This window comes from Colletotrichum orchidophilum (assembly GCF_001831195.1).
Source record: "Colletotrichum orchidophilum strain IMI 309357 chromosome Unknown Scaffold_27.1, whole genome shotgun sequence".
Taxonomy (NCBI): Eukaryota; Fungi; Ascomycota; class Sordariomycetes; order Glomerellales; family Glomerellaceae; genus Colletotrichum; species Colletotrichum orchidophilum.
The window spans coordinates 329,600-350,667 of record NW_019172983.1 but is presented as its reverse complement, the minus strand read 5'-3'; the positions used below and the strand labels follow the sequence as shown (position 1 = coordinate 350,667).

Genomic DNA, 21,068 nt, shown 5'->3' with positions numbered 1-21,068 from the left:
AGTTGGGATCGGAACTTGCATTAATGGGTGCGACACACCCTCAGCATACGGCATGAATATGAGAGAGACAAGCAAGAAGTACTGAGGAATTTGACGGTTTAGCGTCTTTTCTAGATAGACTGGTGGAACAAAACATCAATCGACGTCCAGCGGCGAACTTGCTCTGATTTTCGTTACTTACCAACAAGGAGACAGGTACTCCTCACATGTTTCCAAGGCTTGAAATGAATCACCTTGACTAAATCCTTTTGCTGCGTCGACTTCGTTTACTGGCATTACGCTGAATGCATGTCCGATTCAACTGATTAATCCAATTGCAAAACCGATATGAAACTTATCCGTAAATGACAGCTGCGAGTTGATGCAACCCACGCAGAGAAGCTTGGGCCAGCCCGAAAGGCCGGGTGCGTGGGAAGGTTGGAGGGCAGTTAAGCTTGGAATGCCGGGGTCCCCTGGTGGCAGCTCATTGGACGCATAAACAACCTAGATGACATGCAACCTTGGCGGATTGCTGCAGCACAGCCCACGTTTCCCACCCACCCCTTGAACCGCATGTGCCGACTGCTGAAGCCGTGCCACACTTGGAATTCGTACGGCCCTCGCTTCGCCTTGCAGCTAAACACTTGCGCTTTCCCACATTTTCCGGCTCCTACCTTACTCCCTTCTCTTCCTTAACCAAAACTCCCCCCCCCAGCTACACGGATACAACGATTCTTCCCAACCCGATTTCCATACACACGACGACACCCAGACCACCACTGGCGGCTGCTTCGCCCCCCTTCATCCGATTAAACATCCATCCCCCCGCGTCTTGCACTTATCTACATTACCTCCATACACGGCTTTTTCGAGGAGTAATCGCCCCGTTCGTCGCAAATCGCGGTCGGTGGCGACGCGCGCGTGGAAGATCGGGACATAGCCCAAAAAAACGTAAAAAAAAAAAGTCGTCCACCATGTCGGACCACGACCACACCCAAGACGCACACCACGACGCCGCCCACGAACTTCACCACGCCTCCCAACAACCCGACGTCCTTCCCGGCGGCCCAGACCCGGACGTCACCGGCAGCCCCGTCGGCGGCACACCAAAGGAGCGACACTCCCTCACCCTCGACCAGCGACGCGCCCTCCGCCGCTGGGCCAACGCCCAGACGATCCGCCCAAGCCACAAGGCCTGCATCGACTGGTTCTATGGCCAGTACGGCCAGCATATCTCCCAGTCCACCGTCTCCCACTCTCTGAGCCCCAAATACTCCCGCCTCGATGGCGACAACCCCCAGCTGAGCGGCAGCCGCCTGCGCTTCGGCAACTGGCCCGACGTCGAGAAGCTCGTCCTGCGATGGTACCAGCAAGTCCAAGCCACCGGCCGCCACCCGACAAATGAGGAGCTCGGCGAGAAGGCCAAGGCAATCTTCACCGCCCTGCCGCGCTACAAAGATGAGACGCCCCCCGAGTTCTCCCCTGGCTGGATCCACCGCTTCAAGAAGCGCTACGGCCTGCTCATCAGACGCCAGCGCCGCCACGGCGACGGCGGCATGAACCCGGCCGAGGACATTGGCTACCTCGCCGACTGCGTCCCCCGCCTGATGGCCCTCTCCGCTGATACCTCACCCGCCGCCATCCGCGAGGCGATCCTCCGCGCCTTGGGCGTCGAGGCGAGCCTGCAAGTCTGCGCCCTCGTCCGCGACGAGGTCCTGCGCCGACTGAGCACCGGCGGAGGCGCCGGTGGGCCCCCGGGCTCCGCAACGAACCCAATGTCCCCCTCCTCGGCCGTCCCGCACACCCCCGACCCGCACAACGCCGACCCGAGCCTCGTCGGCCCGCCGCCACCGCCACCCGGAAGCGACACCCCCATGTACGGCGACGAAGATCCGGATATTGTCCTCCAAAACGCGCTGCGCCAGCTGCAGCAGGAGGAGGCAGAGGCAGAGGCCACGGCGGCTGCCGCGAGGGAGGAGCGCGAGCAGCGGGAACGCGCGCAGGGCACCGCGGCCGCGGCGCTCGCGACGCCCGCCATCCAGAGAGTCGTCTCGGCGTCGTCGCGATTCGTGCCCTCCACGCCGGAGCTCAACCTGACACCCATTAAGAACGACGATCCGGTGTCTGCCAACGAACGGCCGCTGCGATGCCCCTTTTGCGTGAACCAGCGTATGCTCCGGACTATTAAGGAGGCCGTTGAGCACATGTCTACTCACGTTGTGGTTTAATGCCTGATTTTTTCGTCTGGAATGAGGAAAGCCCGTGGTAGATGACGCGAAAAAAGTGATTGGGGGGGGGAGTGAGTGGTGAAAATGGAATGATTGATAATCGAGCAGAAAACAAAAACCCCCAGCCACGAATATTCAGGATGGTAATGTTTCGGTTTTACATCGACGTATACAAGGGGACTCTAGACGGCGATGGACCATTCACCACTTCACAAAAGGAAAAAAAAAAAAAGGCTTTGCTTCAATATGGGAACGCAAGTACCAGAAAAAGAAAAGCGCGTTCAGGTTATGTGTATATATGTGTATGAGCGAGAGGGGGGGGGTCTGCTACCTCGTAGCCTTTATCTACCTCAATGATGAATCGTATGAAAGTCATTTGCTCCTCATACAGTTGGTTGTATCAGCAGCTGCAGTATCTGCGCGTTGAATTCCTCGCTAAATCAGCGCACTCCAAGTAGTTGGGAAAGGCGTTGTTCGAAGCGTAGTCAGTCGTCTCTATACACATCCCAGTCTACAAAGTTTTGCTCATCATTCTCACACACCTAGAGACATGGCTCGTTGAATAGGCTCGTCTTAATTCATCTCTGGCTAAAATACGGGTATCGGCCCCATCCCTGCCCGGTTGTCCGGCTTCATCCACATTCATCCTCACGTTCGTTCGCTCATCATCAGGGGACCCCCGAACTGATTTTTCTTCCCGTGCACGCTGCACCAGGATTCAAACCAGGCAGTGAGAGAAATCCTGTTGAAAAAGGGCCCCATGCTAAAATAAAGAGAATGACAGCTCATGTCTGTCGTCTGCCCAATAAACGCCCGTCAATGTCCTTTCTTCCTTGTCCTCATGGTGGAAACAAATCCGTCTCGGCGTCTTTTGAGAAACACTTGGACAGATATAAACCCTCGAGGGTTGTACCAATAGCTCTTTTCCCCACGAACCTCAATAACCATCAAAAGAAAAATCGTAAGTGGGGGCCTGTTGAGGGCCAAAGAAGTGTAAGAAAAAGGGAGCGTAGCCGCGTGTGCGAAGGAGAGTCGATCCACTGGCGCATCGTGGTCGTATATCGAGTCCAGCTACTAGGAGAAAACAATATAGAAGTGAAAATCAGCCATCGCCTGCGTAATAAGACAGTAGATAGCAACGCGTCGCGTGCGCTGGGAATCATCAAGTGAGAATGCAATGGCGGGAGGGGGGTATGCTTTTGTCTCTCAAGGTAGTCGCAGAAACCATCTAGGAAATGTCCGAGCCGAGTCGCACCGTGAAGAACCTTAGACCTGCTCCACATAGAGTAGGAGCTTCTCGTTCCTTTGCAATGCGTAATCGAGGTCATTGTCGCTCATTAAATTGGGCTTATCGCCAGTCGGCTCGTCCTTGTAGAAAAGCTGGATTTCTTCACCCACTGGAATCTTGAGTCTGTCCACAATCTTGTCGTACAGCTGTTGAAATGAGATATCTGTCGCAACTCGGATCGCAATCAGATCGCCGTTGAAGTATAGCTTGATCTTCATGGCTTGAACTTGACCCTGGCCGATGGCGGGAGAGGGCTGGGACTGAGATAGAGATGATGGCTGACGGTTCATTCCGGACTGGCCCGCTGCTCTTTGTTGAGGGGTAGCAGATGATCCTCCGTAGCCGTTGCCGTTCAGATTGTTCTTGGACGCTTGTTGTGATGCCGCATCGGCTGGTGATTCGGTCGGTGACGGCTGCGAGCCGCCTGACAGTCGGTATTCGTCATTTGGCGCATTAGGGTCAATTTCATAGTCGCCTTCTCTAGGGGCGAAGAATTGCTTGACGAGGGTACATCTTGCGATGTAAGCAGGCTGCGCAAGTAGGTTCTTGACGTAGGCATCTAGGTTGTGTAGTCGGCCCTCAGTGATGGCGTCTGTAACGTAGTTGACCGGTCCAGGCATGTAAGGTAGTGTACGCTTTTGCGTGCCGGTGTTTCCTGCCTCGGCCGGGAATTCGGTGAGCAAGGCAATCTGGAAATCATAAAAGTCTTCATAGTATCTGGAAAGCTCCCAGTGACGGCCATCCTCCAGCACGGCTTCAATGACGAACCAGTACTTGTCTTCCGCAAAGCAGTATCTCGGAATGCGGGCTGAGATTGGAGCGTAAAGCTGTGACGCTGATTTGGCGTAAGGGCTGGGTTGGGCAGCTTGCTGAGAGTTGCGCGATTGCTGGTAGCCAGCCTGTTGCTGCTGCGGTGGCTGCTGCTGCTGCTGCTGTTGCTGTATGATCTGCGTTAGCTTCCAGAATTCCATGAAATGACCAGGAGAAACGTACAAGGTTTGCCCCATTCTGTGAGCTAGTGCGTCCGCCTTGTTGGATACTCATACGTTCCATCCCTTGCTCGATGGAGCCCTGTTGCGGTGCAGAGCCGTTATCGAACTTGCCTAGTGTGATACTGCTGTTCTTGTAGTCGGCCGCCATCTTCTTCCATTCCTCGACCTTGGGAATGCCGGCCTTCTTGATGGCTCCCGAGGCGTCTCCAACGGCCGTGTCCGTCGCCATATCACGTATTTCGACAAACGACACGGGAATCAAACCGGGTCCTCCAAGCCTGCCGATGGGTTTGGCGACGAACCACTCGGGATTGGACTGCGCAATGACGATAATGGCCTCTCCAGCCTTGGCCTCCAACTCGTCGGCGCGCTCCGCCACAAAATCGTACATGACGATACCGTACACCATCGCGCCGGACCTGCTTCCGGATCTGGACATACGCTGCGTCGGCTGAGTCGCGGGTGGTGACTGCGTAGCGCCAGGGGGCGGCGCAGTCTCGGCATAGCCGGAGTCATGATCGGGGTTCTTGGAAATGGTCGGAGACATGGTCGGTGGCCGGGGTATGGCGCCGTCGGACTGGCCGCTGTCTCTCTCGGTTCGGCCTAATGCTTGGAAAAAGGCTACAGGTACGAGGCCGCGGGCGTCGGGCAGTGCTGGGTTGCAGGCTTCGTACCAGTCGGGGTCATTCTCTCTGCCAATGACGTGGAAGAAGTCGCCACGCGAAAAGCTCAGCTCTTGGTTGGACTGCGCTTCATAATCGTATAGGGCTCGGATAACCTGGTAGGTGGATATCAATGGTCAGCAAAGATACGATTGCACTGTGGTCAGCTTCCCCCACCATACGGCCTGTGGTGGAGGCCCGGGCGCATGGGGCAGCATGGGACTGAGGCTTCTACATACCTTCTTGGGAGGGACGATGGCAACAGCAGACTTGGGGGCAATGTTGACTTTGGCGTTGTCCTTTTCGCCCTTAATGGACCGACGGAGGGCCTGCATGAGGTGAGGCATAGTCAGTAAGTGATCGGAAAACCGATGTCTGGCCATTGATTCGCGATTCATCGTAGGCGAGAGGGCGTGGGCGTGAGTTCAGGCGCATGCGGGGTTACTCATGTGCGGCGGGAAGTAGGAGGAAGGCAGCGCAAAACGTCGCAGAAAGGATGAGTGAGGAACGAGCTGCTGAAAGGCAGAGAGCGCAGGCAACAGCGCAGGATGGTATGCACTGGTTTCTTCTTATGGCGAGATTGTGAAGTTGTGTGAAGGAATCGCAAGAGCACAAGGTGGTGTTTGTTGATGGTGGGAGTGGTGGTGGTGACATGCGCGCGCACGACTGGGATTCTGGAAAGAGGGAGAGAGAACAGTTGATAGGGGTGGGAAGTGGGAGCAGGGGAAAATACGATGCAGAGGCAGAGGATTGCACAGCAGCAGGTACCAGGAGGGTGGAGGATGACGAACCTTCATCTTGTGTTACGCTCCCTCGCTTTGGGAGAAGAGGGCAGCTGCAGACTCTGACAAGAGTAAAATGCGATGCTGCTGCGAAAAGGAAGTTGAAGTGGAAGTGGTGACGGGGGACCCTGTGGCACCACGGAAAGTACGAAATTATAAGGTATTCGGTCGAGAGAGGGAAGATAGGGATGGGTGGGAAATGCTGCTTCCGCCAGGTATTGCAGATTAAGGCAAGGCGTGATTGGGCACAAGCCAGGGGGGTGGGCGTGGCTCAGTGTGCAACTATAAGCGACAGGAGATGTCGATGTCCGTCGAAAATTGGTGTTGCTGTCTGGTGCAAGTTAAGTGCAAGTGTTGCAATCGTGTGAAGGGTCGGTCGATTTCTCCAAAAGATGAAGGAGGACGGGAGATGCTCAGATCGGGGCGGGAAGGCGTTGGGTTGAGTTGATTGAGTTGAGTAGCCTGTCGTTCCAATGATGGCTTGTTTTTCTTTTTTTTTTTTCCCTTTTTTTTTCTTCCCTTCGAAGGAGAGAAGGAGGGGGGGAGATTGATTGGGACTGGTACCGGGACCAGGCTGATGCCAGTGCGAACGGGAAGGAGGAGGGGCGATGATGACTGGGTCGCGCTTTCCCTCGGACTGCGTTCCTTACTTGAGTCGTGGGGGAGATGCGGTGGTGGCCGTTGGGCTTTTGCTGAAAAGGAAAGCGACGGGCTGAGAAAATGGTGCGGCAGGTGGTAGATCGACGGGTAAAGGCTGTTCCTTCTCGTCCTTTATCCTCTCGAAAGGCGTCTTGGTCAATTTCGGCAGGTTTCGTGCCTGGCTTTCCTTGCCTTGCCTTCCTCTCTAACACAATTCCTTTCTGTCTGTCCGTACTACTGTCGACGTTTCTCTCGTTGGCCTGTTTGTGTCTCTCTAATACGCTTTTACCACGCGATCAGTTTCGACAACGTCCTTCCGAAATTTCCGCTTCGTTTTTTCCCCTACTTCACACGGAGCAAAAAGAAGAAAAATCTCTTGTCCAGTAGATTTAGGCTGGCGCAGCACTTCGTGAGGTGGGATTGTCTCTCTCCCTTGCTTTCTTATTCCGACTCGGAAGACGGCTGTCTCTCTTTCTTTCTCGGCCTCCGAAACAAGGTGACCCGCGAGTCAACTCGGGCTACACGGTACTCGGCGGGGTCGCAAGGGTCGGATGTGAGGTTGGCAGATGCACAACTCTTCGTCGTTCCTCGGTCAATGGCTTTCGTTCAAGATCCTTAGGTGACTCTTCGACTACTCGGCCAAGTGCAAAGATTGCGCTGGAGTGCGGCGGACTTGCTGCGACTGACCTAAAGGGTTGAGTGGGAGGTGAAGGGAACTACTCGAGAGAAAGCGGCGCGGACGGGCGAGGGTAGAAAAGGCTCGTTCGCCCAACCAAGCATCTGCCCAAGGCGCCTGGGTACCCCGTACTCACTACCACCTACTATACTTACTTACATTACGGATCGCTGCGGGCATACACACACCACACACACCACCCTACAATGTCCGGGATGGGCTCCCAAGGCCCAAATCCCACCAGACCAGACGAATCGAGGGGCAGACGGTTGGAGAGGGCTTGACTGGTGGGACTGGCCGACGAGGGTCGCCGGCACCCTGGTCTGTACCCGTCTGTCCAGTCTGCCCGCTGGGCGTGGGTGGGTAAATTGCGCTAGGGTTACGGGTGGGTGTACTGCCCTCCAACCAGGGTGTCAACTTGCAGATTGCTATGGATGGTGGTATGCGTCTCGCCTCGGGAGAATGTGGGCGATAGTCCTCGTGCTTGTCACCTTGGGTGCCGCGCCGCCTGCCTGTCGCATGCTCTGCGGCTAACCTGTGCGAGACACTGCTGCTAAACAGTGCTACGCGTTCATGGATGTCGTCCACAGGAGAATGTTTCTCTTCCAACCTTGATCTTCTCTCAGATTCACTCCAGGTCCCGGTGCGCCAATTCTCCGACAACTGTCACTCGGCACTGCACTTGCACCGTCACAGCTAGAACTGCAGCCACCGGCAGTGATCGCTCCGTCTCGTAACACAGCAACAGGAAGGTCGGGAGGCACCCGTTGACAGTTGACTGACAGGCCAGTCCAAAGACATGAAGGCGGCCGCCCACGGGCACGGGGACTAAAACCGTCTTACGTACGGACCGGGCATTGCGCGAAACCACAGCGGGCGTGGTGACCAGCAGCAGCAACCCTCAGATGGAAAGCTTAACCACCCCCAAGTCTATCGGGAAGGAAACTCAGGAATCGTCAACGAAGCCAATTCAATTATTTTGTTTTCAAGGTCATACTTCGATACAACGGACCCAGGGAGAACCAGCTCCTGGTGCATAGGACGTCTGCTGCCCCCTTCAGGAGTCCCTCGTCCACGCCCAACACCTCGGGTGGCTTTGGTCGCATTCTCCGTGGCGCATAGTCACTTCAGGGCTCAGGGACCAGCTACTTGATTACCAGTCACATCTTGCAGCTGCATGTCTCGCCCTCATGCTCCCCAAGCCTCATGCTGTTGGCCGCCACCGGCTCTGAGCCGAAGCACCTAGTAGAACGCCTGGCTTGGGTGCTTGGGTGCTTGGGTGCTTAGAGGACAGCGTGAAGGATTGCGACAGCCCGGCCACAGCAGCCCAAGACTCGATCGGCATTGCCTATGACGGCACACCGTGCCATAGGGTCTCGATAAACACTACTGAATTTCGTTTTTGGCCGCTAGAGCAGCTGGCAATGGTAATACAAGATGACTACCAGTCAGCGAGCATCTCTGCTGGTCTTCGACGACTTAGAATCCTCGCTCGTTTTCAGCTCCTATCCGAGACGCCCTCACTTTTAGCGTACAACAGTCAGCTTTCCAATGGTCTTGTCCCTCTCTACAGTCACTGCAGGAAAAGGCTGGAGCTGTCCAACGAGCCACTTTGCAACGATCGTTGATATCCTATGACATACAGCAAGAAGCCATGCGGTTGGGCCGCCTGCCGTCAATACATACTGTCAGGCCCAGGACCCCGTCCCCCGAAGGCCTCCTCCCCCGCGGTTACTCAGCCTTTGCCACTGTCTTCCTGGGCGCGCACATGGCAAAACCTCCACTCAGACACAGACCATTTTGATTTTCACCAACACCCCTCCTTGGCCTGAAATGAGCTTGCACGCCCCCATACGAAACATCAGTTTGCAACCAATAGCAAGAGCAAAGAGCTTTTGACACTTGCTTTGGCATAAACTGACCTCGCCATCCAACAGCTTATCCCGTCTCTGGCTGAGTTGATCGAGCTCCCCCGGATGGCAGTGCGACGCAGGGGACGGGTCAAGACTCTAGAAACGGGACTCATGACGGCACCTTATCGATTAACGCAAAGACTACTTCGCTCCCTTGTGATCCCGAGCAATGCAGGAAGAAGGGGTATCCTGTGCCCCCCATCTATCGGCCACATTCTTACAGAGTTCTTCCTTCTTCTCAATCAGGGACAGCTCAGTTGAACATCAGGTTCCAACTTCCGAGAAATGCCTCTCGATCAGGATCCCTGTACGCGGCGGACCTAGCGGTAATTATCTCTTTAGGACCCATTGAGTTCCAACCTAACAAGTTCAACGGTCTCCGCGTAGGGCCTGGACGTCACATCAGCCACAACCCAACTTACGGTCGAACCCTGCCACACGGGATCTTTCCCCGACCATCTGGAAGACCACACGACCTTAGAACACACTTGTCCGATGTCTTGTGAGGTTGCGGCTTCTACAGCCAGTCTACGGTGCAATTGAGTGCGCCGACATCTCTGCGGCTCGGCGGTGGACTTATAAGTCCTGCGCAAAACACGACACACCCACAAGTCTCGTCGGCTGCCATGCGGCTTCCGAGCGGCCTGGAACGCCGGGGATGACGCAGTATATCCTACCAACAGGTGCTAGCAAGCAAATGCATGGCAATTATCCCGAGGTTTATTACAAGGGTCTCGTGGATCCATTGTGGTCCACGCCAAGCTGGCATCGCGAATCTTTTGATATGATCACTTTCTGGTCATGCGGACACAGTCAGGTCAATATGCCTCTCCTTGGACTTCTTATGCGCATTCTAACCCTTCCTACATTGGCCTCCCCCAGGCCAGACGGCTCGAAACCTAATCGGCTTTTGTCTGAAAGACAAGGCGATCTCGCCCTACCGTTGGAGGTTCAAAGCCTTCGGAATGCTCTGGTCTTCGCACTAGCAGCATGCGCATGCGAGGATTAGAAGGTCTAGGCCGGGCCAGAATGCGTCTTGGCCAATTGGTCAGCGAAGAATCGCGGACTAGCCTACGCGCCGACGCGTCGGCTCAGCAAGTTGGCGCGCGCATCCACAACAAGGGACAGCGTATAACCACCAACAGCGTCAAGCCGCATTCTGCCGTTGCGAATGTGCTTTTTCTCTCGTCGATGCAGTACCGGGTCTTCCTGCGAACCACCTGTCAGGGCCAACGGCGTTGGACCTCGCATGGACGCTGCCCATGCACGCCTCATACTATAGTAAGAATGACTTAACCTACCGGCTTCCCTGGCGCCGATGCTCTTCCCAACCTGTCCAAGCTTTCCGACGCCTCGAGTAGATTGCTACCTTCTCCATTTCCCCACCCAACGTACCCTTTATGGCGCTTTAGCTTTGCCTGGGTCGAAGGTGCGCTAAATGGCTGGTGCAGAGGAACCCCGCCAACGACCCGTTTCAGCGGGACGGTTCAGCACGGTATCCCCGCCCCTTCTTGGCCTTCCCAATGACGGATGTGGCAGGGCTGGAGAAGAGCCGGATGCTTCGTATGGCATCTTTCTGCCGCTCCTGTCGATCACCAGCGGTAGACTGTAAATCGTTCACGAGACGCGGCTGACGCTCGAGACAGACGCGGGTCGCGTTGATGTTGCAGGGGCTCATTTGGGATTACCAAGCCTACGTTACGCATACACTACACTGCAACTTGCGCCGGCCCCGGCTGGCTCTTACAGAAAGCGGCATATGGTAAGCCCCTGGCCGTTGACGAGAATGACGTAGGCAGGGACATTGGGGGCAGAGCCGCGCCTTTTGCCGATCCAGAGCACCATGCCATCCACCGTTCTCGTGCGCACCGATACGCAGTTGATCAAGTTGTCATGTCATGTCATGTCCCCAACTACCTGTCGTTGTTTCCAGAATGTTCGCAGCTTCGCAGTTCCCCGGAATTCGCAACAGCAACAGCGCGTCGTACGTTCAGTGCCAACCATGGCATGCGAAACCCATTGCTATCCAAGGAAGGTAATGCGCCAGGAGTATCAAGCCTGATAGCGAGACTCATATTCCAAATACCCGACGTCAGTTTATCCCACACTTGGTCATCGGTCTTGGCTACTCAACAATACTGAGCTTGCAGGACATGGTCTAGGTTAACGTCGTGCCGCAGTTTTGTTCGGATCCAGCCCGTCCCGTTCGCGGGCACGACACAACTTGAAACTCGTCGTCCCATGTCGCCTGAAACGGGGTGAATAACAGCGCCATCACCAATGAAAGACCACCAAAAGAGACGCATTTTTGAAATTTTGAGCGCTTGCAGAGTTCCAGATAGGATGCGGAGGAACCTTGAGCCCGTCTCTGGTTGCTGATCTTCAGGTCAGGGTCGCCTCACATCGGGATGCCCTGACCAAAAAAAGTGAGACCTGTCAGCCCCGATTCCGGGGTTGGCGGTAGAAACAGGAGTATTGGATCACTTGCCTGAGCAACAAATCCGCAGCATTGTCGCTGACTGCCCAACTTCAACAGCTTGTTGGGCCAAGAATCGATAACCCTGTCGAGGTGACGGGTGACGGGCGATCACTTACCACGACGGAACCCCCAGTCTGCTCCTGCTATCATGGGTTTACGTCGGCGAAGCGAACGACGGCATTGATAACCGGGAGAATCCTACAGAATAATTCGATACAGACTAAACAGCCTACCAATCTCTCGGCAATGCTTCGAAGAAGCAATATTTCCAAGACACACTACACCTCTTCATTACCTATACATCTGGACGTCAGGCCGAAACAACTACAGGAGATAGCCGGCATGCAAAGTCCCGTTCACACCATTCCGTAGCGCCGATCTTCCGCTGCCGACTCCCGGGCCTAGCGAGGACACCAAGTGCCACTGCTGTCCAGTGATCGACTTCGCAGCGAACGGCCGATTTGGCGCAAGGGGAAGGGGTCCTCTGCATGGCCGTGGTCAACAATGCTACCCCAGACCACCACAACGTGTCTCGTCGCAGGAATCGTCCATATTTGGCTTCTGCCGGTCCCCTTCGGAGTGGCAAACCGTGGCGGCCCCTCCCGCGGGACCCCTAATTCCCGGTCAAAGGATGCATTTTGACTCGGATTCGGCGGGCGGCAGACAGCCGGAGGGCCAATGGCTTGTACGAACAAACGGCTAAGCGTCCAGAAATAGCATATGCGGTCCTTTCAACGGTCGAGCATATACGTAGAGTCATCCAGGTGATAGACAACCCTCAAAGCCCTGTTCTCAGTCTAAGAGGTCACGGGGCTCTAGTGGCCCAAAGGGCATAAACTCATTCGTTGGCCTAGAATGCGACATAGACCATGCGATGTTGAGCATAATTCGGCACCAGTGATGAATGTCGGCTGCATGTCGTTTCTCATGTCCACCACGAGCCTGTCGTACCTCATACGATGATACGAGCATGCGAGAAGGAGACTTGCACCCTTTGAATGGGGATGCTCACCGGCTCTAGTTTCCCTGATACTGTGTTCCTATTGCGACGGTCTCTGCGAGACTTCCATAGCGAGGAGCGAAAGATATCTTTCCCTCCGCTCTGAAAGTTGAGGGGAATATTGTCAGCAAAACAAAGTGCCTCCACCATCAATGGACCTACCTCGGCGTCACTAGGGTCCTCGTCTTGAAGCTTCACCGAAACTCAAAATAGCGTTTCCCCCCTCGATCTCAAGAGTAAACCGTTCTCCGTTTCGTTCTTCACTAAGCCTCCCTGCTCGAAGCTTGCTCAGACGATGCTATAGCTCCCATCCAGCTTTGCCTCGTACATACCATCCGTCACTTGCGGTACCTTAAGATCTAAGCGCGAGATGGCGTGGTCAAGAGCAGACCCCGGACCCCGTGCGGGTTGTGCGTGCGTAGTCGCTGCCGCGCACGGGATATCTCGCAGGGGACTTTGCTTAAAGCTCTCTCTACCTGTGACCAACGACAGCCGTAGAGGAGGAAACGAGATTTAAAAACTGCAGATGACGCTAGATAAGAGCAAAGTTTGGCTCATGATTGGATTAGTTCAGCAACTTTTCGCTCTGCTACCATGAGCTGAAGCACGGCCGGCCCGGAACATGGACCCTCTTCCGCTTCACGTGTGAAAGCTCACAAACAGGAGGAAAAGCCGCACGTCGCATGAATCTGGATCTCTCCTCGAATCGGACTACTTTACCCGGCTGCAGCTAGCCGCACTGCTGCACCTGTTCGATGTCTACGTGAGAGCTCTGGTACTAGACCGTGGTGGACCTTGGCAGAGATAGGTAGGCTGTCCTCTTCGGCCCTGATCGGGCAGTCTTTTTGTCTGCATGCTGGAGGCTGAGGGTCTCTATGTCTTTCCACGGTCAAACCCCAAGCCTTTGGCTAAGACTCATATCGTAGTAGTGTGCTTTGGTTGCGTTTGCTGGCGGACCTAGGTCGTGGCTGGGGACGCTGTATCGGGTCTCGACTTATTGGCTCACGCTGCGCAGCTAGAGGCATAGCGATGATGAACCATTGCGGGCTTCGATACGATGTAGGCTATCTCGCTCAAGGGGTTCCTTCTCGTCATACGTGTAACGGTGAGTACTGGGTTTGGCCCAAGAACCGCGAGATAGATCCCGAATTATGGTTGCATCGAGACGCTCAGTCTCTCCAGCTCTCAAGCTGCAAGCATCGAGGTGGTGGTGGTAGCGGAAGCCCTAGCTAGAAGCATTGTGTCCAGTGAAACCGCCAGACACTATTTTAGCATAATGGACGTTGTGCAGCCTTTACGAGACCTTGCTCGAGAGAGCGTACGGGACGTACGGAACGGACGCGGCGATATGCCAAGTCTTCCCCCAGCACGAGTACCCCTGACATGGATATCAAGCATGTGTGGCGCTGGCTAGGCATGATCCTGTGGGGTCCAATTCTGTTCTTGCAGCAGCCTAATGTCACTGACCAGTGTTGGTGGTAGACGCACCAGACGAGATGGCTGTTGCCAGCAAGGAGCCATGCATCTCATTCACTGGCATGGCAATGCGTATGAGCACTGCGTTGCAAGTCATCAAGGACTGTAGCATAAGCACCACGTTACAGGTCATCAGGTAATGTAGCAGATGTATGGATTCCACGAGGTCTTCGTGACCGACTACCGCCATGCTGCATAAGGCAGGCTGCAACATATCCTTTGAAAATGAATGACGTATATGCAAACGTCCATAACAGACTGCAATCGCCATCTATCCCTGGAAAAGGAAATTCCCACATATTTTCCACTGAAACGCCATCCTGTTGCCTATGCGGGTTGCAGGACGAACGGGTATCATGACTGAAAAGCCCCCAGAGCCCAAGGCCGGCACTAAGCCGGCAACATCGGTCGTCATCAGCGGCTGAGCCGCTGATCCCCCAGCCTCGCACCCCTCGTCCAGCTCTGCCTTTTAAGAGCAACCGAAGATGTTCCCGCTGCGTGGAGCTATGCGTAAGCGTCAATGCCGTCAGAGGGGGGATAGGCAGTGAGGTATAAATCGATATTTCGTAAGCTCGTAACCAAAAACTGGTAGTAAACGTCTTCGAAGGGCGCAAGCAATGCAAGGTAAAATAGCACGCCAATGATGTGAAAGTGTCGGTAGGGAGGAAGACAAGAGAGAAAAGAGGAGGTCTACGAGGAGGAATGTGACCAAAGCCTGCGGGCCTTGAAGAGAGAAGCGGAGGGGATTGGAGAGAAAAACCACACGGGTGGCTTCGGGTCGGCGATGGGGGTGGTTAGAAGTTGTGTAGAGCAGTTTGTGATGAGAGAACAGAGATGACGGGCAGCTCATATCTGTCCTTTGATGTCAACCTTGCGGAAAGCCTCGCTTCTGGCAGAATCGAATAGGGCTCCGGCTTTGCCGGTCAAGAGAGCGATATACTCTTGTCGTTCCTCGAGCAGGTGCTGACCGTTGTAGTCGACAATGAACTGAGCCGCATCAACGTCGGACTCAAAGCCGAGTTCCTCCGTGATGAACCGTAACTTTACGTCTGGCTTATATCTACATGCACGTTAGCAAGTTGACAACACCTTGGGGATATGGGGTGTACTTACGCTTTGCAAATGTTGCACAAAGCAGCTAGACGCTCACGAACTACGAACATGTCCATAAGGTACGCACCCATGTTGGGAGTGTCCAGGTAAAGCTGGAAGAACTTATGGTAGTTTCCCAAGGCAAGGGCGGATCGAACCTGAAGCGCATGCTTGATGGGTCGCTCCTCCTTCTCTGCTGCGGTTAGATCTGCCAAAGCATCATTCAGGCCGGTACGGTTGGCGGTGTGTATAAAGTACAAGATGCGATAGGCCTTGAACTCGATGGGGTTCCCGTTCAGTCCCTTGGCGTACAGAGTACGCAACTGGGTTTGACACTGATTATACTCACCAAGGTCCCCCTTCTCCAACGCAATTCGGGCGTGGAGTTCATAAACGGAGACTGTAAAATCATTCTTGATCCGCTGCACTGTCAGGTCTTGCCGCATGGATTTCAGCTGGTCGCAGATGTAAGAGTAGTTGCCCTCCTTTTTCCACTTCTTCTTCAGGAGATCCATCGTCTTGTGAAGGATACGCTCGGGCCGAACCAGTGAGGCCACAGGAGGAGCGGTCAGACGCAAATACCGCTTCTCCAAGGTCTCGCTAGTGCCGACAACGGGTCCATCAGAGGGTGGAGGGCTGGGCGATCGATACGACGATTTGTAGCCGCCATCGAAGCGGCGCTGACGTTTCTCCAACTGCTTTTGGAACTTACTTGACTTGGGCAGAGGCTCATCGAGGTTGGCGCGTTTGTCGGGCGAGGCAAAGGTGATCCGGTCTTCCAGTGCGTTGGATCGGTTGCTATTAGTAGTACGCCAAGGCAAAGAAGAAGACTTTTCATCCGGGGTAAAATCAGAGGACTTCCGCTTCTTGGGGTTGGCAGACACAGAGCCTTCATATCGCGATACAAATGGAGACGAGACGTTCATAGTGGAGTTCAGCTGAGATTGACGCTCGTTTCGGATCAAATCCGCAGGAAAGGGCATCTTCTCCCAGTCGGTTGACTCAAGAGTGCCGTTCTCCATATGCTGGGAAATGGTCTCCTTCAACTTGGCTTCAATCTCGGGGCGTGGCACAGAGGAGTCCATGTTGTGAGGTAGGAAAGACCTTTGGACGTAGTCGCGGACGGAGGGCGGCCATTCGACCTTTCGTGGAGCCGGGGCAGGAGGAAGTGGACTGGCTTCTAAGGGAGGCGGGGGCGATGTACTGTAGGCAGGTGCAGCGGATGGGGGAGGATACTGGCAGAAGCTTTGTCGAACCTGGACTGCGGTATATGCTGGATATGGCAAAGGAGAGTCAGCATATCGACTCCAAGACGTCTCTAGACTGATGGGAGAGAAACTTACTGGGAGGGTAAGCATAGTTGGCGGGAGGTGCCCCATAGGCAACGCCTGGGGGCGGCGCGGGTGGCCAGCTGGTGGGCATCATGATGACGGCTGAGATGGGACTCAGAAAATTCTGAATCGAGTATTAGTTTTGCTCGACTCGGGCAACTATATCTATCGATCTTTTGTAGCGGGCGTTGACTGGTAAACGTCGGTATCGTAGATGCGTGGTTGATGGGAAAGAGAAAGATGAAGTGAGGTTGGGAGAATGCGGGAAACGTAAAGTCAGTAACAAAAGTACGGTGGTCAGTGTGCGGGATTTCAGGTTATAATAGTGGGGATCAGACCAAACAGTGCCTTTGTGGCCAGAAACTTGTCACTGGCCCTCATCCATGTGATTACGATTACCTAAGATACGTAAGGTAGACCACATGCATGGCGCTAGCAACAAAGCGGGACTATCGCTATAGTGGGTCGGCGACATCCCACCTTGCATGTCCCCTCGAGCGTTGGCTCTATTCGTGGAGCAGTCGTCGTGTTGGCTGCGTTGCGAGAGATAAATGACGCCTGGCATAGACGCCGTTGGTTGTGTTCTTCAGGCCCAACAACGTTCCACTGGCTAGATTGAATTTCGGTGTTTCGAACCCTTTGGAGTTACCTGCTCTACCCGCGAATCATGCGCAATCCTTGAAATAGCTGCGAATCCGGCTTCCGATCCCCTCCAACACAGCCCGAGACCGTTTCCTGACGTATGCGACGACCCGCGGGCAACGGCCCCTGCCACACTTCACCACCTCCGAACCCAAGTCTTGCGCGAGCTTCAATACCCTCGGCACGCTCGTGAATAATATGACGGATGTTTCTAAAACATATCGACCTCACGACCGCTCTCCGGCCTTCTTACCTACCGGATGAAGTCTTGTTGTTCGTTCAGGACAATGTTGGGCTTTATGAAGGGTAAATACAACAGCTTTGAGCACTTGTTGTGCTTCCCACCACGCTCTAGGATACTGACAAGACGTGCTCGTCCTCTAGAAAGTTCAAGCTACCCCAACAGCAAAACGGTCAGGTCTACCTGACGTCCCACCGAATTTGCTACGTCGACAAGGACGAGCCGCGCAAGCACTCTGTAGCCCTAGACCTGATAGACATTGATCGCTATGAGTTCTACGCGGGGTTCCTGAAATCTTCTGCGAAGATCACCCTGATTCCCAAGCCAATAAAACGCTCGTCGCTTCAGACTAGAGCGTCCGCGATATCTACTCCTGGCAGACCTGGCGCCGCGTTCCCTGCCCGAGCCGATGGTCCCTATCGACCGCCGCCCGAACCAGCGAGCGCGGCGACCTGGGTCTGTACCATCTGCAGCTTCTCCAACCCGGTCCCGTCAAACTTCGATCCCACAACGGCAAACATCCACACCCCGCTGCCGCCATGTCTTGCTTGCGGCATCAAGCCGACGTTGGCGCATGTCTTGAAGGCTTCCATATCAAATGCGACCAGCCGCGCCCCGGCAACCCCTTCGAGCCCAACAGTCAGCTCGCCCCTCGCGATGCGCCCTCGGTCTATCTCCAACAGGCCCGATGACACAAGGTCTCTGCCTCCGTGGCCAGCTGCCTCCAACATCAACGGTGGCGCCCCACCGAAGCCATCAGACCCAAGCGCGACCTTCCAGTGCCCTCGATGCACGTTTTCGAATCATCCGTCCCTACTGTCGTGTGAGATGTGCGGGGCACCACTGATATCACAAGACCTGCCCCAGGCAGTTGTCACCAAGGCGCAGACGCAAAGAACAGAGTCTCCAGGCCCAGTTCTCACCACATCTTCACCAGGCCAGGATACAGCCGAGAACATCAAGATCTCTTTCCGCGGCGGCGGAGAAAAGATATTCTACGAGCGGTTAAAAGGTGCGTTGACGCAGCGCAAGTGGCTGCTCCAAGGGGCACCGCCCGTACCCAAGAGCAGCCGCACCATAGACGATAACGGCGCCCTAGTGAGAGCACCCGCAGCCGCCCCCGAGCGTCCCAAGGGCGTCGGCATCGCCGGGCTGGAGCAGCGCGGGCTCGACATGCGCAAGAATAACGAGGTTATGATTGGCAGCGCTTTCGAGGACCTGGACGCGCTGATGGCCTCCGCCAAAGAGATTGTGGCTCTCGCGGAGAGGTTTGCGAGGCAGAACGGGGGCACAGGTGCCGAGGCCAATGCTTTGCTGGCCGAATCGGCCAGTCAGCTCGGTCTCGTCACTACAAAGGACATTGTAGGCGGGAGCAGTTCCGAGACGTTGTACCTGTCCGAGCTGTCCAGGAACCTAGCAGAGTTCCTCACAGACGATGCCCGAGGCGTCCTGAAGAAGGCTGGCGGGATCATCAACTTGGTCGACCTATGGGCCATGTTCAACCGTGCCCGGGGCGGAGTCGAGCTCGTGAGCCCCATGGATTTCGAAAAGGCTTCTCAAATGTGGGAGTCACTCAAACTGCCTGTCCGGTTGCGAAAGTTCAAGAGTGGAGTCCTGGTCGTACAGAGTAGCGACCGCACCGACGAAACCACCATCAAGGCACTGATGTCCTGGCTGGACGATTTGCACGAGTTTCCGCCCGAGAAGGAGCTGGCGTGGAATTGGCGACAATTCGGCCGCGGCGTGACGGCGCGGGATGCTGCGGAGCGGTTCGGCTGGAGCATCGGCGTGGCGGAGGAAGAGCTGGAGATGGCCGAGGAGAAGGGGGTGCTCTGTCGCGAGGACGGGATCGAGGGGCTCAAGTTTTGGAAGAATTACATTGACGTCGGCGATGTGAAACACCGCAGGCGCAGGAGGCATCGCGAAGAGGACGAGGTGATTAAGGCGCTCAGAGAGAGCGGGCTGATGTGATGAAAGTTTTTTTACACTGAACCTTGGATATCTATCTTGTGCCTGCCTCGCCTGCGCAATGGCTGACAATTAAGCGCATTACTATTCTACAAGTGTGTGCGTGTTGATGTGTGCTCTGGGGTTTCCCCGGTCTGTCGTCTACGTAGATGCCCAGTTCCTTGACCCGGCGGCTGGGTTGTTACCGCCTCCCAGTTTCTTAACCCATCTAGTACCAAAAAAAGCCCGGAAACGCCGCCCATGTGAACCAATGCCAAGAGGAGGTTTTCAATAATAGAAACAATTCGTGTGGCCACCGTTGGCAGCTCTGATCAGGAAGACGTTCGAAAGGAAAAAAGACCAACAACTTGAACAAAGACTTTCATGCCGTCGTGTTCACTCCGCTACCTTGTCCATGAGGCTCAACCTCACCTTCCGGTTGACAACGCCGCCGACACCGTAGGCAGGGATGATGCGGCAGATTCTAGCCAAGGTGCTGATGCTCCAGTTCTTGGCCACCGACTGCCACCTATTCTGCCACGAGACGGGCGTCCCGGCGGCGTTTGGCCGGTTGTAGATGTCGAGGCCGAGCAGGTGCAGCGGCGTGCTCGCGATCTGCACCAAGGCGGGCGCGGCGAACTGGACGACGGTCAGGCCGCTGACTTTTTTTCTCACCTCCTCGCCCATGCGGTTGTTGAGCCAGGGGCCCAGGCGCGGGGGAACGTTGAAGCTCGCAAAGATTGTCATGCAGTCGCGCAAGGTGAAGAGGGCGTATGTGAGCATGGGGACGGGGCGCGGGGTGGCCCCAGGCGGGCCGTACATGCGCGCGAAGACCTGGTCCTTGTACATGCAGATGCCAATGTTTGCGGTGCTCGAGGCGGCGAATTTGGCGGTGCCTGAGGTGACTTCATTCGCGGGCCGGTTGTTGACGGTCGAGAAGGCGGTGTCGAGGGTGTTCGCCGTCAGGTAGGTGCCGCCGTAGAGGGCGAATATGAGGGCAAAGGGTTTGCTAAAGACGACGTGGTGGGGGCGCAGGACAAGTTCTTTGAGGCAGGAGCGGACGCATTCGCCGAGGCCGCGGCGGCCAGAGGCGTTTTCCATGATGGAGCTGGCGTAGGGGATCAGTCTCTTGGTTTGCTAAACACAAAAGGGATTAGGGATCGTGGGGGGGTTGCTTACCGGTCAATGATGGACACCAGAGGCGCGACCAAGGTGCCGGCGCACGCTGCGCTGAAGAGGTCGGCGCCCAGGCGGAAGCCCAGGTTCTTGGTGTTCCAGGCGGACTTTGCCTCGCCCATCTTGGTCTCCATGTCGACTTTTTGGGCCAGCGCCAGAGGACTTGGGGGTTTGATCTTGAGCTCTGACGCAACAGGTGTGGCGGCGAGCCCTTGTGGTCTTGAGTCTCGTTCCGCCATGCGGCGCGGTTATGTGTGTGTTGCGTGTGTTGGACGGGGGGGTGTGCGAGCTTCGGACGGGAGAGGGTTGAAGCTCTCACGATGCTTGGGGAGTTAGCCCGGCGGCCGTTTTCGTAGGTTGCGATGCGATGGACCGGATGGTTTCCCGACGTTCGGTTTGCGACGGGTGATGCCAATAGATGGGTTTGGGTGAGGTGTGACGTATCGGCGTGAGTGACGTCGCGAGGCCAGCTGGCCGGGGAGCTAAGGAGTACCTAGACCGGGACAACACAAACGAATGGGATGG

General features: G+C 55.5%; 8 protein-coding genes across 8 annotated transcripts; 4 read left to right on the top strand and 4 right to left on the bottom strand.

Annotated features, from left to right (window-relative positions):
• Window positions 1-953: 953 nt before the first annotated feature.
• Window positions 954-2,207, top strand: CORC01_04275 (centromere binding protein B; the record flags this gene model as incomplete). Its single annotated transcript, XM_022615923.1, has 1 exon — window positions 954-2,207. The coding sequence occupies one exon, from the start codon at window positions 954-956 to the stop codon at window positions 2,205-2,207; it is 1,254 nt and encodes a 417-aa protein (XP_022477668.1).
• Window positions 2,208-3,473: 1,266 nt separating this feature from the next.
• Window positions 3,474-5,496, bottom strand: CORC01_04274 (SH3 domain-containing protein; the record flags this gene model as incomplete). The annotated part of the gene is made up of 3 exons (XM_022615922.1): window positions 3,474-4,433; window positions 4,489-5,265; window positions 5,389-5,496. The coding sequence occupies 3 exons, from the start codon at window positions 5,494-5,496 to the stop codon at window positions 3,474-3,476; spliced, it is 1,845 nt and encodes a 614-aa protein (XP_022477667.1).
• Window positions 5,497-7,430: 1,934 nt separating this feature from the next.
• On the top strand, window positions 7,431-7,946 carry CORC01_04273 (uncharacterized protein; the record flags this gene model as incomplete). Its single annotated transcript, XM_022615921.1, has 3 exons — window positions 7,431-7,571; window positions 7,624-7,706; window positions 7,808-7,946. Coding segments are annotated over 3 exons (363 nt in total), but the record flags the coding sequence as incomplete, so codon positions are not given.
• A 583-nt stretch (window positions 7,947-8,529) lies between these two features.
• Window positions 8,530-8,874, top strand: CORC01_04272 (uncharacterized protein; the record flags this gene model as incomplete). Its single annotated transcript, XM_022615920.1, has 2 exons — window positions 8,530-8,625; window positions 8,656-8,874. Coding segments are annotated over 2 exons (315 nt in total), but the record flags the coding sequence as incomplete, so codon positions are not given.
• Window positions 8,875-10,633: 1,759 nt separating this feature from the next.
• On the bottom strand, window positions 10,634-11,004 carry CORC01_04271 (uncharacterized protein; the record flags this gene model as incomplete). The annotated part of the gene is made up of 2 exons (XM_022615919.1): window positions 10,634-10,832; window positions 10,907-11,004. 2 exons carry the CDS (start codon window positions 11,002-11,004, stop codon window positions 10,634-10,636), a joined length of 297 nt encoding a protein of 98 aa, XP_022477664.1.
• Window positions 11,005-14,960: 3,956 nt separating this feature from the next.
• CORC01_04270 (GANP/Nin1/mts3/eIF-3 p25 family protein) lies at window positions 14,961-16,631 on the bottom strand (the record flags this gene model as incomplete). Its single annotated transcript, XM_022615918.1, has 3 exons — window positions 14,961-15,174; window positions 15,228-16,479; window positions 16,550-16,631. 3 exons carry the CDS (start codon window positions 16,629-16,631, stop codon window positions 14,961-14,963), a joined length of 1,548 nt encoding a protein of 515 aa, XP_022477663.1.
• Window positions 16,632-17,384: 753 nt separating this feature from the next.
• On the top strand, window positions 17,385-19,391 carry CORC01_04269 (EAP30/Vps36 family protein; the record flags this gene model as incomplete). The annotated part of the gene is made up of 2 exons (XM_022615917.1): window positions 17,385-17,485; window positions 17,564-19,391. The coding sequence occupies 2 exons, from the start codon at window positions 17,385-17,387 to the stop codon at window positions 19,389-19,391; spliced, it is 1,929 nt and encodes a 642-aa protein (XP_022477662.1).
• A 372-nt stretch (window positions 19,392-19,763) lies between these two features.
• On the bottom strand, window positions 19,764-20,782 carry CORC01_04268 (uncharacterized protein; the record flags this gene model as incomplete). The annotated part of the gene is made up of 2 exons (XM_022615916.1): window positions 19,764-20,475; window positions 20,547-20,782. The coding sequence occupies 2 exons, from the start codon at window positions 20,780-20,782 to the stop codon at window positions 19,764-19,766; spliced, it is 948 nt and encodes a 315-aa protein (XP_022477661.1).
• Between the last annotated feature and the right edge of the window lie 286 nt (window positions 20,783-21,068).